Source organism: Astatotilapia calliptera, chromosome 18 (assembly GCF_900246225.1).
Source record: "Astatotilapia calliptera chromosome 18, fAstCal1.2, whole genome shotgun sequence".
In the NCBI taxonomy this organism is placed as follows: Eukaryota; Metazoa; Chordata; class Actinopteri; order Cichliformes; family Cichlidae; genus Astatotilapia; species Astatotilapia calliptera.
This window is the reverse complement of record NC_039319.1, coordinates 34,635,083-34,653,126: the sequence shown is the minus strand read 5'-3', so window position 1 is coordinate 34,653,126 and position 18,044 is coordinate 34,635,083. Positions and strand designations below refer to the sequence as shown.

General features: G+C 42.8%; 1 protein-coding gene across 1 annotated transcript in view; it reads left to right on the top strand.

The window, feature by feature from the left end:
- Positions 1 to 18,044, top strand: part of pappa2 (pappalysin 2) — a 94,315-nt gene that overhangs the window by 58,173 nt on the left and 18,098 nt on the right. Inside the window, exons 21-24 of the mRNA XM_026150132.1 lie at positions 8,845 to 9,058; positions 10,486 to 10,654; positions 12,541 to 12,673; positions 12,830 to 12,951. Of these exons, the coding sequence (XP_026005917.1) occupies positions 8,845 to 9,058; positions 10,486 to 10,654; positions 12,541 to 12,673; positions 12,830 to 12,951 (638 nt within the window). The remainder of the gene's footprint in view (positions 1 to 8,844; positions 9,059 to 10,485; positions 10,655 to 12,540; positions 12,674 to 12,829; positions 12,952 to 18,044) is intronic.

Here is an 18,044-nt window from a genome sequence, read left to right as displayed (position 1 = left end):
TTATCCATTATCTGTAAAAAGGCCCTTTCCTCCTGTGAGTAGCCGAGGCTCTCGTCCAAACTTGTTTGTTTGAAAACTGTTTCTCCAATCGAAGAGTGCTTTCTTCGCATTGGGGTGTTGACCTTGTTGTAGCCTTGCGAGTTGAAACTTTCCTTTACCTGAATGGCATTTTTGCATGGAAGGAAGTGACTTGGACGACCATTGTCTAAGATGTTCGTTTTGAAAATGTTAGCACGCACGGGTTTGTGAGCTCCACCCAGGCAAACGTTGCCAATGATCACCCATCCAAGAGCTAGCTTCTGTGCAAATGGCGCATTTGGAGGTCCATTGCGCTGGTCGAGAACTTTGTGTGCTTGAATAACGTCCCTTCCAATGAGCAGCAGGATCTGAGCACTCTGGTCGAGAGCCGGGATTTCGGTTGCGATTTCCTGAAGGTGGGTGTGGTTTCGAGCAGCTTCAGCTGTGGGAATCTCACTGCGATTGTCGGGTAGCATATCACACTCGATAAGTGTCTGGAGCTCAAGACGTGACGTGCAATCTGCCGATTCCACAATGAAGTTAAAAGCTCTCCTCCCTGTCACTTCCTCCAATCCAGCACAGGTTCTCAATTTATATGGAAATGAGTTTCTTGTGATGCCAAATGTGTCAAAAACCGATGATTTTGCGAGTGACCTGTTGCTTTGGTCGTCTAGGATGGCATAGGCCTTAAGTTTCTTTTCAGGTGAGTTCTTTGGGTAAATGAACACAAGGCAGATCTTGGCACATGAGTGACTTTCAAATTCACTTCCACATACTTGTGTGCATGTCGAGATAGCTGTGGGCCGTGCTGCATTGCGCTCCCCGCCGTCAACTGTTACCGGCTCTGCAATAGTAGCTGTCGCAGTAGTCGTTGATGCCAGTCCCGGATGAAGAGCTGTAATGTGTAATTTTGAATCACATTCTGTACAATGTATTTCTGACTTACATGTCTTTGCCTGGTGGTTTGTAGAAGCACAGCATCTGAAGCATATCATGTTTTTCTTGAGATAGGCCTTTCGCTCCTCCAGTGGCATTTCCCTGAATGCTCTGCATTTTTTGAGAGCATGAGGTCTTTTGTGGATAGGACATTCCTTATTTGGGTCCTCAATGATTGTAGGAGTTGATTTCGGCTCCGTACTGACAACTTCGGTTCTGATGACTGAGATAGGTTCTCTTTTAGCGTGTTTTTCGTAAAGTTTATTCGTCTTTGAAAGGGCAGGAGGAGGCGGCACAGACTGCCTAAAGCTGGGGTCGTTGCGCATTTTTGCTTCTCTACTGATGAAGGCCACAAATGCAGAGAATGGTGGAAATGACACGCAATGGTCCTCTTTGTATTTAGAACCATAGTTCATCCATTTTTCTTGCATAGCATAGGGGAGTTTTTCCACCACTGGATTAATGCCTCTCGCTGTATCGAGGTAGAGTAGACCTGGAATGTAACCTTCACTCTTTGCGGCATCTATTTCTAGGAGCAGGTCCTGTAGTTCTCTCAACAGTTGTGGATCTTTGTATGAGATTTTTGGGAAACGGTCCAATCTGTCGAGCAGTGCGTTCTCTATAGCTTCGGGGGAGCCGTAGCACTCATTTAATCTTTCCCACACCTTAGCAAGTCCTTCAGAGGGATTGTTAATATGCACAGCTCTTAAACGATATGCATATTGCACTGATTCTGTGCCAAGCCATTTAATCAGCAAATCCAGTTCCTCACTGGCCGTTAGGTTTAAGTCGCAAATTGCATTCTCAAACGAAGATTTCCATCCCCAGTAATCTCCTGCCTTGTCACTGAACCTTCGGAGGCCACCGGTGAGTAAGTCGCGTCTTGCAAGAAACCTGGCTATGTCAGAAATGTTTCCTTGTTGCATGCTCACCTTATGTTCAAATCTCGGTGAAGTACCTGGTGACATTTTCTGCATTAATTTCGGAGACTGGGAAACGTTTTCTCCTTTGTCAGTACTCAGAGGTTGAAGGACATATTCCTTTAAGGTGTCCGACCTGGTTGGCTCTTGTTTTGGCGTGAGGAATGTGACATTTGGTGCAGGCATTGAATTATACTCGGTATGGCCAATTGGGCTTGTGCTGTCTTTGATGATGAGCTGGTCTTTCACATAGTTAAAGGTGCGTTCCAAAGTGTCAACCCTTTGAGGTACACTCACGTGTTCTTCTTCAAGATCATTGACTGCTGTTTCAAAAACTATTGCTTCGGCGTGTGCCGCTTCCGCGTCACGTTCTTGTTGGAGGGCTTGTAATGTGGCCTCTAGACGTGTTTCCTCTACTTTAAGCTCTGCTTTCTTAACTTGCATTTCGATTTCCTTTTTAGCGTATTCAGCTCTTTTGCGTGCTGCTTCAGCTTTGGCTCGAGCGTTTAGGGCGGCCATACTGGCAGATGACCTACTTGTACCTTTTGACCCATATGATTTCTCTGAACGGACAGATGATGCTTTATCTTGTCTTGCTTCAGACATGGTTGATGTAGCTGAGTTGACGTAACATCCAAAGGTTGTCTTGTAGAAGGACGCTTTTTCACTATTCTGCCCTCACTGCTACACTGGATACAGTTATGCAGATAGATAAACTCCTCGACAACTGACAGGTGTATCGTCCCTTTTATTGACGCTGCCTTCAATTATCAACAGAGTGAAACTACAAACAGAAGAAATAAGCAATATTCAGCCTATATATTCACACGATAATGCAAATCAGTTGGCTAAACTAGCTAACATTGGAAAGAAAGTAAATCTGAATACAGTACACCTTTAACCATAAAAGTGCATAAATAATAGCCAATATAGTTGCATTAACTCTTGTTCAACTTAAATACTCACAAGCGATGCTTTCTGTAGAACAACGAAGAGGATGGATGCAGATGTTTATCTGAACAACATGCTGAGTCAGTCTTTTCTCAAAGTGTGCTGCATTACTAACTCTACAGCTAATAACAAACAAATCTTGGCATGAAAGAACTGTAGCGACTCTTGCTGGTGGGAAGAAGAACTACACCAGCACAATATATATATATATATATATATATACATATATATATATATTAGGGGTGCAACGATACACAAAATTCACGGTTCGGTTCGATACTTTGGTGTCACGGTTCGATATTTTTTCGATACAAAAAAAATGTTCATGCCCTTTTAATTTGTCATTTATTAAAATTATAAATATATATTTTAACTCAAAAGTACAGTTTTTAAATTTAACCCTAACCCTTGTGCATGTTTTTTATTTTGACAGCGAATGCGCACCTGCGGACCACTTATGTGCAGCCCTGGTTATTTAGCTCGTCATATTGCAGCCACAGAAATTCTTTTGTCCATGAAACCATAAAGCTGCACTTTCTTTTTGCCTCATAGTCTCATTTGTCATAACTTCTCCGTTTTGTGGTAAGCTTTTCTTTGGCTGTCACTTCTTCACCCCGACCTGTCTTATTTGGCTCAGCAGAACTAAAATATATATCCTGCTGCTTTTACACACACACACATAAGCTCAGCGATTCTCTGCGCGATCAACCTCTCACATGTTTAAGCTGCGGGTGATTTCACTTGTCATGTTTGCATAGTAAGCTAACGATTGATAAGACGATGTCAGAGGAATTGGTGCACAAATTATCATCACTCACAGATCAGTGCTGTCGCTCTCTATACACAGTTCGCACGATTGCAAAGTGAAAGCAAAAAAACAAGCGCAAATTCAAACGCGATTTCAATATGTCACATATTGACAGTGGCTCACCGATGCCAATGACATAATTACCCAGCTACATTTCTGAAAGAATGCAAAAGCATTGACATATATTTTTCCTACAATAGCCCGACGGGCAGGGCAGAGATAGATTTTGGTAGCCCGACTGAAAAAAATCGCTAGCCCCAGGACGTCAGGCTAGCGATATTGCAAGCCCTGTATCTGACTGAGGAATCACTCATCTTTGGAAAAGAGAGTTTATTACAGAGAAATGTCTCTTTCCAAAATAAAAGCTATACTATCCGCTTCTTCTGGGCTATATTCTCAGCAGCATAAGGAGAATCATGTGCTAACAGCTGTCTAAATGACTCGGCTAAAGTTAGTAGCATGCTTGTTGTTTTTGTCTTTGCACTAGGATGATGTTGGCGTAAATGTGCAGTCATATTCGTTGTGTTCCCACTAGTGCTTTCAGGTTAATCTCGTTGAAATGACCTTAACACCACAACACGGCAAATCTCCGTTAACGAGCTACCGCCGATCGCCCTGTGCATGGGGCTAGACGGCAAACACGTTAACGAGCTAACTGCGCTAACACACTAGCTCCCACCCATGTAATTGAGCATTGCGTGGCACATCCAACATACTGTTTTACTTTAGTCCATGACTCGCTTACCTTCAGGGTCATACGTCACATGAAAACCAAAATAATTCCAAACGCCAGATCTGAATGAGGGTGGGGGAGGTCCATGTTGCAAGGAGAGCTTAACTTCTGTCTTGCTAGCTTGCCCTGCGCTCTTCCTTCTGACGATGCTGTCTGTGTTGAGCGCTCAGTGGATCTGCGCTCGACAGTGCAGCCTAGGCGGAGTAGTCGAACGCAGATTCACTGAGCGCTCAACACAGACAGCATCGTCAGAAGGAAAGTTGATAAAATAAATTACAAATGTTGTATTGTTCGATACATATGGGTACCGAACCGAAAGCACTGTATCGAACGGTTCAATATCGATACGAATATCGTTGCACCCCTAATATATATATATATATATATATATATATATATATATATATATATATATATATATATAGTCTAACCACTACGCTATCCAGCAGCAGCTTTCAAAGGAACACGAGAAGCTGGAGAAATACCAAGGGCTCAGAGAAGAGCTCGAGAGGATGTGGAGGGTGAAGGTAACGGTGGTCCCCGTGGTAATCGGAGTACTCGGTGCGGTGACTCCCAAGCTAGGCGAGTGGCTCCAGCAGATCCCGGGAATAACATCGGAGATCTCTGTCCAGAAGAGCGCAGTCCTGGGAACAGCTAAGATACTGCGCAGGACCCTCAAGCTCCCAGGCCTCTGGTAGAGGACCCGAGCTTGAAGGATAAACCGCCCGCAGGGGCGTGCTGGGTGTTTTTTATATATATATATATATATATATATATATATATATATATATATATATATATATACACACATCTAAATATATATGTTATATATATATATATATGTAGATGTGTATATATGTAGATGTATATATAGTTCTGAAGGCCATAGAGAAAAAGACTTAAGTATATACACTGGTCAAAAGAAATAAAGAAATAAATAAAGAACACGGTTTAATCATTGTATAACATTAAGTCATTAAGACTTCTGGGATATAAGTTCACGTCCAAGATATCAGTTCAAGTGTCAGAGGGGGTTGTTAATCAGTTTCAGCTGCTTTGGTGTTGATATAGTTAACCACAGGTGCACTAGATGGGCAACAATGAGACAACCTCAAAAACACAAATGTTTTTACAAGTGGAGGCTGGCTGACATTTTTTTCCTCCTCATCTTTTCTGACTGAGTTTTCGCTAGTTTTGCATTTGGCATGGGTCAGTGTCACTGCTGCTGGCATGATGCGATATCTGGATGCTACAGAGGTTGCACAGTCGGTCCAACTCCTACAGGATGGCACATCAAGACTTACTGTTTCTCCCAGCACAGTCTCAAGAGCATGGCGGAGGAGGCAGGAGAGCTGGACAGGGCTGTAGAAGGTCTTTATCCCATCAGCAGGGCTGGTATCTGCTCCTTTGTGCAAGGAGGAACACTGCCAGTGTCATACAAACTGACCTCCAAACAGGACACTGCTGGGCACTGTGGAGCCCAACTTTTAATTTGCTGTAGAATACCGGAATTGGCACATCCACCATGCCACTGATAGTCTGAGGAGCCATATCCATGGAGGGATGCACAGACCTCTACAGGATAGACAACAGCACCTGCCATTAGTTATCAGGATGAAATCCTTGGACCCACTGGCAGTGAGTCCTGGCCTAATTTGGTAAGCATGCCGGCAGTTTGTGGAGGATGAAAGAATTGATAACAGTGACTGGCCCCCATGCTAGGCTGAGTAAATCCAATAGAACACCTCTGGGACATTATGTTTTGGTCCAGGTTGTACCTCAGACTGTCTGTGAGATCAGTGATGCCCTGATACAGATCTGGGAGGAGATGCGCATGTATAAAAGCACATGAAGCCACAAAAACTATTGAGTACCATTTTCAGTTCCTGTAATGACATTTCAGCAAAATGGGAAAGCCTGCTGCATAATTTAAACACCATTTTTCTGATCTTGGGATGCGGGCGTAATGCAATGGCTGCTGTTTTATCCATCTAACAGCGCACCTGCCTGCGTCCGAAGCGGTACCCCAGGTATTGTACCTCCCTCTGTTCAACCACACATTTCCTTGAATTGGCGGTGAGTCACGCTTGCCTCAGGGACTCCAGGACTGCAGCCACCCGCTGTACATGCCCAGGATGACCGGAGGCAGCATACGCAGTGTGTGAACATAGCACCCGGTCCATGAGCTGCTGGAAAGTGGTTGGGCTCCAAACAAGCCGATTGGAAGTGTGGGAAATTGGTGCAAACCATACAGAGTAGAGAAAGCCATTTTTTCCTTGGACTCTAGAGACAAGGGAATTTGCCAGTAGCCCTTGGTTAAATCCAGCTTCGTGAAAAAGCCAGCAGTGCCAAACCAGTCCAGGTAGCTCTCTGACCTGGGGAATTGGGTAGGCATCATACTGCGACACCTCATTCACTTTGCAGTAGTCGACACAGGAATATACTGACCCATCTTTTGTCACTATGGGACACAATGGGGCTACACCATGCACTGTGTGTCTGTGTGTGTCTCTTCTGTTATTTCCAGCTTTAGTATTTCAGCCAGTTCGTTCTGAACAATTTGTCTTTTATGTTCAGATAACCTGTAGGGCTCTGAACGCATCGTCACACCAGGGCGTGTTTCAAAATGGTGCTCTATGAGTGTGACCGGGCAGGGGGGTGATATCTGCAAAACATTATTGCAATGTAGCAATATCCATTCTTTCAGCCTGTGTGAGATAGTTATCACCACGGAGGAAGGATGGTATGGTGGAATTTGGCAACTCCGACCCCAACTCATCTCTTTCCTTCACCAAGCTCACCAGAGAAGTGGTTTCAGCCTCTCTCCGTGCTTTTAGGAGGCTGAGGTGATATATCTGTGTGGCTCCTCACTTGTCTGACTGTACCACTTCATAGTCTTTTTAAATGGCCGGGTGGTTCACCAGCTGACATTCCGGGCAGAACACACACCATTGGCGCACATCCGCCTAGATGCCTGGCCAATAACATCGGGCCATTATTTGTTCCGGAGTTTTATCATACCCCATATGCTCCATCATAGGATAATAGTGAGCTGTTTGGAAAATCATTTTTCCAGCAGCTTTTTGGCACCAACAACTGGGCGTGTTCCTTTTCTGTGCAAGTGTCACGACTCACTCGATACAGCCTATCTTTAAATGATACAAAATGTGAGCAGGTTAGTGCTGCGTCATGGTGCACCATGTGACCACCAGTTCCTATCACTTCGTCGAATGCTGAGCATAAGGTGTCATCATGAGACTCCTCTAGTGGGAAATCTGGCAGGAGCTGGCAGAAAGTCAGCGTTGAATAGCGCCACATCTGAGTGTAACACAGACACAACATGCCGTCATAGGTCGTGAACGCATCCCCACACACTACCCCAACCGATTATTAAACCCCGCCCAATCTGTCCAGAGAATTAAGGGATGCGTCAGATCGAGGGTGTTTGAGGGCCAGTGACATAGAACACCTGATCCACCTCCATCGGTGGGTACTCTCAGCTGATGTATCCTGGTTGCCTGCACTTCCAGCACTCCTGGCCCGGCGTTCTTGTGGTTTCTGGTGGGTGGGGCGCAGCGTCTACAGCTGCCAGGACATGTGGAGAGACCTGCAAGAGAGACAGAGTTAGCGTCCCATGGCTGTAGACGGGAAGATGACTGCCCCGCAGCTTCCAAAGCTATAGCAGAGGTGGGGAACCTCCTCGGGGCCGGAACCAGGCGACTCTCCACTGCTGGTTGCACTGCCTCCTCTGGCTGTGCTGCCACGTGGTCTTCAGCTAGTGTGACCGCTGCATGCAGGCTTGCGGGCCGATGGCAACTGACACACTGTGCTGTCTCCCCTGGAAACCCCTCAACAAACTGCTCCTGGACCACCGGATCCAGCTACTGTGCCTCCTCTGGTGACGGTCCCGGCTGAAGCCATCGGACCGCTGCATCATGGAGCCGCGGAGCAAACGCAAAGGTCTGATCTTTCACCCCCATTCCACTGCCGCAAAATTGCTGCCAGTGAGAGGACAAGTAGGTCCAGGATGGCTCCACGCACATCTTCGAAGCTACATCTAGACGCCAGTGGCAAGCTTGAGCCTCCCCCAACAGCAGTGGCAACAGCGCCCATTCCGCTGCCGGCCAATGGGCCACTGCCCCACCCCTCTCCTGCAGCTGAGCCACAAACTACACATTGAGCACAAATTCAATACAACAGTCATTTGGAACTGCTTTTATTATAGTGTAAAGGCCTACAATATTAGAGCGAGAATACCAGTGATCTCTGAACCTTAAGGTTTTTCTTAATTTTCATTAAACATTATTATCATTCAATTAAAATAAGAAGTTCTGCTATATTCATGCAGTCAAATAAACATGAACATAACAAAGCTAAGTACACAACTAACCTAGCTGTTTGGCTCTACTTTAAAATTCTCTGGAGATCTTAAAATCCTTCACCTCCCCTCTGCCTTCCTCTCCCTCTCTCCTCCCTAGGTGACAGTGACAGATTGGTGTGTTTGGAGGACGGGCTGTGGTCTTTGCCAGAGGCCTACTGCAAGATAGAATGTCCAGAGGTGCCAAGCATATCCGATGCCAAGCTGCTAACAGCAGACTGTCTAGCTTCAGGGCACGATGTTGGCTCTGTCTGTCGTTACAAATGCAACCCAGGCTTCTATGTGTTAGGGAGCCTCAAAAAGAAGATACGACGGTAAGTTGGGCAGAAATGCTGGCAGTACAGTCAACAGAGTAGCATTAGTCAAAGTTCATTCACTATTTAAGTATTAATTGCAGCATAAAGCTTGAAACACGCACAAAAAAATGTCTTCTTATTCTAATTCCAGGCGTTTCGTCTTCTGAATGATTCCTTAAATTATCAATGGGAAAACTTTTTATTTCAGGCGTTTACTTGTTATATCCAAATGGGACACTAGTCAGCATAGACAAACCAAATTAAATACAGTGTTTAATTACACATGCCTCCATGCGTAATGGAGGAAATTCTCTCTTTTCCTTTACTTTACAAGATTCCCATTACGCACTAGTTCATAAAATTAGAATCTTTGCTTTAGATTTTTTTTCTTAATCACTGTTGTAACAATGCATCCCATGAACACCCAGAACCCAAAGGGGAAAGTTTTAAATATCAATGAGTATACAGCTTTTAAGAGGTATTCTTTGGCCCATCATCCACATACCTATATTCAGTTTGGGAGCAAACTCACATTAGGGTCCAATAAAATATGTACTGCTGCTAACTGGGCCTCGTCATTCCTTTGCCAGTTGTATTCCCCAAGTAACTGCTCATTACTGAAAACAGATCCCATGTTTATAATGAAATGAGGGTCTCCTAACAGGAGATGCAGCCTGTGGCGTAAGTTTATGTCCTCCTTCAGGAGTCGGCTTTCTTCACACATTTCAGACGGCGTTGGGGGGTCAGGATGGTCTTGTATTTGAAAGCAGATTAATAAATACCAAACAGAAAGGCTATTTGATATCATAGAAAGCTTGCTAGTGATTCTAAATTTACCACAGATATGAATCTGAGTGGGATCCGTTAGCCTGTCCAGGATGTGCCCCGCCTCTCGCTCTATGACATTTAGATTGGATCAGTACAAGAAAATGGATGGATGGGTAGATGAATGGATGGATTTTACCCCAAATTTCTTTGCAATCCAATGAACAACTTTTTATTTGGAAGTTCCATTTGCAGCTGGGTGTCTTTATGAGTTATGCTTCCTCCGACATGAGTGAACATTTTAATAACCCCTGATGCTTTATTAGTTCAGCATGTGAAAGTAAAAGGCAGCCGCTATTAAAGAGCTTTAAACAGGCTTTTTACTTTTACCTTTGACAGATGTACCCACATAAATATTATAACACACACTGTTGCATTTACACCCAACATGCAGCACACAGGAAATATTGTTTACATTGTTGTGTGTTCAGCGTTTCTTACAACACGTGCTTCAGTACATCCCAACATTTTTCCATGTAATGTGTTCAGTTGTCTGGTCAATGTCTCATTTGTAAACCTTCCTTATAGCTTCACGCAAAACAGCAGTGTGTGTTAAACTGGATGAGGTCTTGTGATAATTCGGGTCATTGAGAGATGTGTGTATTACCTGTTGTCTCTAGGAAGCACTTCAAGATAGAGTGTCTGGAAGGAGGGCAGTGGGAGGAAACTGGCTGCGAGCCGATATCGTGCCCGGCCCCACCTGATCTATTCCAGGGCATGTACACCTGCACCAATGGCCTGTACTATGACACCGTTTGCACCCTTCAGTGCTCGGACACAACAAAAAATGTAAGGTTTCAACAGCTGTTAATTTATTTAACACCTCAAAGTGCTTGTACACAGTCATGACTAGCAAAACGCTTTTAGATCGATCACAAGGAGAGTGATTCTGAGTGTCAGTTGAGTTCGCTAAGCTGCATGTTGTTAAATGTTTTGTCAAAAAGCCGAAGAAAAAAGTGGTCTAACACCTCTACTCCAAGTCATGCTGTACAAGTCAGTTTCACAAATCACACAATGCCTGACTCCTAACATGGTACAGTAACTGTGACAGTGTTCATGGCTAATGCATTAGTATTGCCCCAGACTTCTAGAGGAATAATTTTGGGGTCACCCAGGAGCTCTTATGCAGGGTAAGTGAAGTGTGACAAAACCTCAACAATGGCTGTCATTGTAAATGTTTGAAAATGTGTCCTGCCAGCAGGAGTCCAGACTGTGGACAGCATCATGGTCAAACCAACTCTGAATGCTCTGAACAAACAATGCTTTTTTAAATAGAAAACACACTTAACACAAAATAATTATTCTAAAAAGCAATTAAAGTTTTTCATATAGGAAGGTGCAGATTCACACAGGAGATTAAAAAAGATCCACTTCGGTGATGACTAAGAGAAAAGACGGGATTAAGTGCATGTAATCTACACGGGCATAAACAATGAGAAAGACAGCAAATAACAAATATAAAACACAGCAGACAAGAAGACTCATATCTTGCAGAGAAAAACGGATACTGCCCCAACATTAAAATCTAATAATACTGTTGGTTCACGTTTTTTGCAATATTGACCTCTGCTACTTCCATATAACACAAATGATACAGAAGGTTTACAGAGTTCACATATTAACTTGGAAAAACCTGATCAGCATTAATTAACAATACTGACTGTCAATTAACAATTTATTAACAATAGTTTAAAGGCAATAAATAAACATTACGTATTAAACGAGTCAAAATGGTCACAAAGTGAATTACAAAATAAATCAGCAAATCAAATTTTAATACTGACTCTTATCTTTTTAAAGGTAAATCTTTTAGATCAGCGGTCCCCAACCACCGGGCCATGGAGCGGTACCGGTCTGTGAGTCATTTGGTACCGGGCCGCGAGAGTTGAGGCCTGGGTGTGAGATTCATGGTTTTCAGGGTTTTTATCATTGGTTGTTTCCCTGTGTCTTTTGCCGTGTGTTATGAATAAATCTTCTTTTTTGGGGGGGAGTGGTACTGCTTTTATTTTGTTGTATTTATCCGAGACACCTGAAAGGGCCGTGAAAATATTGTTGTGACGCAAAAAAGGTTGGGGACCGCTGTTTTATGGTAAATGGCCTGTACTTGTATAGTGCTTTACTTAGTCCCTAAGGACCCCAAAGCACACGTTCAGTCATCCACCCATTCACACACTGGTGATGGCAGCTACGTCGTAGCCACAGCCACCCTGGGGCGCGCTGACAGAGGCGAGGCTGCCGGACACTGGCGGCACCGGGCCCTCTGACCACCACCAGTAGGCAACGGGTGAAGTGTCTTGCCCAAGGACACAACGACCGAGACTGTCTGAGCCGGGGCTCGAACCGGCAACCTACCGAATACAAGACGAACTGCCAACTCTTGAGCCACAATCGCCCACTAGATCGCTACAACATCCTGATTTGGATTGGTGAAACTCACATCATTTTCGCTTACATGTGACATCGCTCCTAGGATTCAGCTCTGTGGAATAACTGAAATTCAGATTTCACATACAGTTTTGTTTCTTCTACAAATTCCTACAAACAGCCATGAACCTGTATTTCCACCAAGTATTTTGTTGCTATAGTGAGATTCATGTGTATACATGCAAAAATGCCCAAACTGGGACAAGTGTAGACTTTCCATTGTGGATTTTAATGCCTGTATTTGTTTCCAGATTGAAATTCGCTGCACTAAGGATGGAGAATGGACAGCAGAATTTGTCATGTGTCCCAATCTCCAGGGATCTTGTTCTGCTCCTCCAGATCTCAACTCTGTGGAGTACAGCTGTGACCATGGGATGGCTGTTGGTGAGTGTGACCTTTAGATTTTCATTCTTTCTGTGAAACTAAATGAAACCATATATATCCTTTTTGGCTTATCTGGATGGACACTACATTTTTTCTACTTTATTATAATTCTTAGACTTCTACATTATTGTGTTTCTCATTTTAACTTTTTTTTAGGTGCTGAATGCTACCCAATATGCATTATGGCTGTAGACTTGGACCTACATGACCCGGTGGTTCTGCCCAATGGTACTACAGTCAAGTCTTTGAAACACTGGATGGTTCCCAAAAAAGTTCAGGTGAGATACCTTTGGAGTAGAGTATCGGTATACTGGGGGAATGTTTTTTAATTAAAGTTCAACACATACCCAAACATGGAGTGTCCACATCCTTAAACAGGAGATCTTCTGGTCTTGTCCTCTACGTGCTGAAATGTTGTGATGAATGACGAAATGCTGAATTGAAAAAAGTTGTTTGTACTTTACTTTGCATGTCATCATTTTCCAAATCAAAGCAACCCAGATCCAAACCATAGATTTCTAGGATGGTAGATTTACCTACTGCCTCTTAGAGAACTACTTGATCCCAAGTGACGTCCCAGATTACATAACTTGACTAGTGTGACTAGATTTTTTTGGTTTTTCCAAGATCAGCAAAACAATATATGGTAACACGCACAATGTTGGGTTAAAATAGTTCCTTTCCATCATATTTCAGACGTGTTTATTTTCTCAAGAAAAAGTAGAAACTTTGGCACAATGTCACAAACTGGCTCAAGGTATGTGACAAAGAGGGAGTCCACACAAGAAGTTTACTCAAATAAGAAAATTTGTTGTTACTGGAAGGTTGATGCCAGGTAAAGTGGAAGTTAGTAGTTCTTCTGAACCAGCTTTTATAGCCTGGAAGGCCAAGGTGAGCTGGATCAGCTGACAACCCCTCCCTCAGCCAGCCAATAACCACCCAGTGTAGGCCAGGAGGTCCTTTGTAAATGTGACACCCCTCTTGCCGTCTCAATGTCACAACAGTAGTTTTTACAGCGTAGCTATTGTTTCTTAAATGCTGGTTTGAGATACAGTTTACCTGACTCACGCTTGATGCATATATAATATTCATACTTTCAAGGTTCATTGATTAATGTTGAACTGTGATCGCAACTTGCATAACTGGGTGCAGCTGTTAGGTTTTTATGATAAGTGATGAGCTTGGATGTGGTGAAAAATAACATGTTGTGATTGGTAAAAAATAACCACAACTGAGAAAGACATTGTGGTTTTTGCTACCATTTGGAAGCGCACGGTAGGTGTTACAAAACTGCTGTTGTTTTGCTCACTTGCTGCCAAGCGACTAGTCCAGAGCAGCGTGAAAGCTGATACGTTGACAAACAGTGCAGAGATTTTTACACAAAAACACCCATCAGGATGAATAATGTGTCCAAACATCTGGTGCACTTAACAAAAGCATGAAGTAAACTGAGCTACTGCTCCAGACTGATTCACCTTTAATGATAAGCACAAAAACTAAGATTGTTCACGGTTTGAAGCCAAGGAAAATAAAATGCTGAGCACTTGCTGCCATACATTTTGCATCAGAAGTCGCATGTCTTCTCTTTCTCACTTGTCCAGAGATAATATTATATCTCTGATTCCTCAGAGAGTCTTTTGTTAGTATTGTTTCAATTCTTCTATTTTATTGTTTCTATTGTTATTATTGTATCACACTGTAGTTTTTAATTTTATTGTTATTGTTAAGCACTTTGTGCAGCATCGGCTGTTGGAAATGTGCTATATAAATAAATCTGACCTTGACCTTGACCTTTTGCTACCTAAGTACTTGAAATCACACTCTTGCAACCCAAATTTTTGATCGGCTTTTTTGACAATAGTCTTCCCTATTATCATCAATCAATCAATCAAATCTTTATTTTGAACTTTTATGTAAGTAAGTGTTAATGCACATACAAAAACAAAAAAACAAAAGAAAACATGAAATCAAAGAACGCCTGGGGTCCGTTCTTCGTACCTCGCTTACTACATCCAAGATCAAATCATCGCGCTAACTTTGAGCTCGCCATTCCGGTTCTCCGAACACACCTGTTGTTGACGATTAGTACAGCTGGATGAAGTAATGTGAGATCACTGGGTGGCTTAACAGGGCCTACGCATCGATAGTAGAAACATTGATCGGCAACCCTTTGATTGGTCGGCGAAAATGTCGAAGGAGCGCGCTCAGTATTTTTCGGCAGCAGAGCAAGAACTCTTGATTGAGGGATTTCAGGAGTTTCAGAGTTTAATTAAAATGCAAGGGAACACTGCAAAGGCTGCAAAAGCAAGGAGAGAGGGCTGGCAGGAAGTTGCTGACAAATTAAACTCATAAGTAATTTAATAATAACAATAATAATGGAGTGGATTGATATAGCGCTTTTCAAGGCACCCAAAGCGCTTTACAATACCACTATTCATTCACTCTCACATTCACACACTGGTGGAGGCAGCTACAGTTGTAGCCACAGCTGCCCTGGGGCAGACTGACAGAAGCCAGGCTGCCATATCGCGCCATCGGCCCCTCTGGCCAACACCAGTAGGTGGTAGGGTAAATTTATTATATTATATTACATTATATCCCCTTTCACATTAGAGTCACAACAGGACCCACTAGAACATGGGAACAAGTAAAAGTGAAATATAAGAATATTCTACAGAATGGTAATATTTATCACTTATATTGCTTTTAGTCTCTTGGACAGAGACCCTGAAATAATCTGTTTGTTTGTTCATAACAGCAACCAAGAAAAGGGCAGAGCAAAAAAAGACAGGTGGTGGTCCTGCACCCCCTCGTCAACAAGTTGGTTAAGTGAATAATACCCTCACGGGAATATCGATATCTCTCAATGAGCACACTGTCGCGCTGAGCTAAAGGATCCTGTCTATCCCGCAATATACGCTGAATTCTGAGAACTCTCCTTATCAATCTTGCACCTTCTGCAATGGGTGGCTCGCGTATACGTATTACTACTCTGAAATATGAATTACATCTGAAATAATCAAATACATGAAATAGAATGATTAATAGTACATTTCCCTTTTTTTAGGGAATGACCTGTATGTATCTGTATGGAATCAATAAAAGGATCAAGTGCTGCATTATCTTTAGTTACATTGATAATATTTATTTATGGTAAAACAGTGGTAAAATATCGCTGTTGCTTTCGTATACATGAAGCGGACATACCTGCGTGGCCGTGATCTAATCCTGTTTACATAAAGTAAGCCTGCTCCCGAGCAGGTTTACGCTTACGGATCTGTTGCTATGACAGCAAGTCCCGGAGGAGCTTCGGGGAACCGAACGATCCAAGATCAGGCAAAATCGTCAACAATCAAATCCAGCTAACTTACTTAGCGAGGTACGAAGAACGGACCCCAAGATGCTAAACACATAAAGGCTGATATACACCATTGAGCCCTGCTCTCAAAAACTAACTGATATTATCGATTTAAGAAGTTAGTGCTGAAAGTTGAACATTTTTAAAACATGTTTAACACCATCTTTTGTCAGTAAGGAAAATGACATCGTGTGGTTGGTTAGTTACGGCTAATAGACTTATATTCGTTTATGTTAGCTAACTAGTGACAGAATTGATAACTCAGAGGAAATATTTGAATAGTACCTCTGGGCAAAACATACCCATCAGTGGAGGAGACTGATGGGTATGTTGAGAAAATGATATTCTTAAACAACTATTCAGTTCAATTCTGTTTTATTTACACAGCGCCAAATCACAACAGTAGTCGCCTCAAGGTGCTTTATATTGTAAGGTAGACCTTACAGTAATACATACAGAGAAAAACCCAACAATCACATGACCCCCTATGAGCAAGCACTTTGGCGACAGTGAGAAGGAAAAACTCCCTTTTAACAGGAAGAAACCTCCGGCAGAACCAGGCTCAGGGAGGGGCGGGGCCATCTGCCACGAGTGGGGGTTGGGGTGAGAGAGGAAGACAGGATAAAGACATGCTGTGGAAGAGAGACAGAGGTTAATAACAAGTATGATTTAGTGCAGAGAGGTCTGTTAACACATAGTGAGTGAGAAAGGTGACTGAAGAAGAAACACTCAATGCATCATGGGAATCCTACAGCCTACACCAGCATAACTAAGGGAGGATTCAGCGTCACCTGATCCAGCCCAACTTTAGCCAAAAGGAAAGTTTTAAGCCTAATCTTAAAAGTATTAAAAAGAAATACATGTTCTGTGATTTATAAGCGGATATATATGAGTTTATTCATCCAACCATTCTTTTAACCACTTGTCCAGTTCAGCGTGAGTATCCAAGCTGTCATTTTACAACAAATGTGGTACACGCTGGAGATCGTCAGTCCAGAGCAAACACTGAGTGATATTTGGGTTGCTAGGTTAGGTGTAAACCTAACCTAGCAACATGAATGCCTTTGGATTTTGGGTGGAAACTAGTACCCAGAGAGAACCCACACAGCTACAACGAGGCCCCACACAGAGTAACAGTAGCTAAAAAGCTATGCAGCTATCATAAGCAATACATTTGTACACATTTTTGCATTTTTAAATAGTAATAGTTGAAGAGGAATTACCCTTTTTTTTTTTTCTACATTCAGGTTTCAACTCCTCAGTCATGAAATTTTAGATTTGAGATCTTTTTGGTGGCTTTAAGTGTTCATTTAAAGTCCTAAATTGAGACCATAACATGTGCTCAAAAGTAATATGTTGCAGTGTGTTTAGTTAGTAAAGAAAACACAGAAATATCAGTTTAATTTTCAACAGAAACCATTTCAAGTGGTCTGTAAGTAACTGAGAGTGTCTAAAAATTAATCTCTGTCAAACTGCAGCTGACATTTTCCAAATTCATCATAGAATGAGCTAATGTGTTTCATATCAGGTATCTGATTGAATCACTGGCAAGATAGTATCTTTAGGAGTTTTTTAGAAAACATTTTTATTCCCAGCTGCATCAGCTAATCACCCAGCAAAATTCACTACATGTGTATGCGACTGTGTCCGTTATCATTCAGGACTTGTTGGATTACTGGAAATCGCAGGCAGATAGTGAGAGTAAAGGTTCCAGTTGACGTCAAGCCTTTTAGGAATTACACACATTTCTCATAGTGTATACACAGTGTATACAAGTCGCCATGAAAAAAAACAACTTGGAATGTCAGCTCATGGGTCTGAGTTACAGGGTTGTTTTGCTTCAAAGGCGGGTCATGTTACTCAATCTTAGGAGTCGCTTCTACGTTAATGCTGTTGCAAACAGTGCTCCAGTTTCGTCTTACTTTTGGGTGGTCAGTCAGCCCACCAGCCAGTTTTTCCGCCCTTGCCAAGGTCAAATAGTTGGATTGAGGTCTGGTTTCTTACGCCATATCT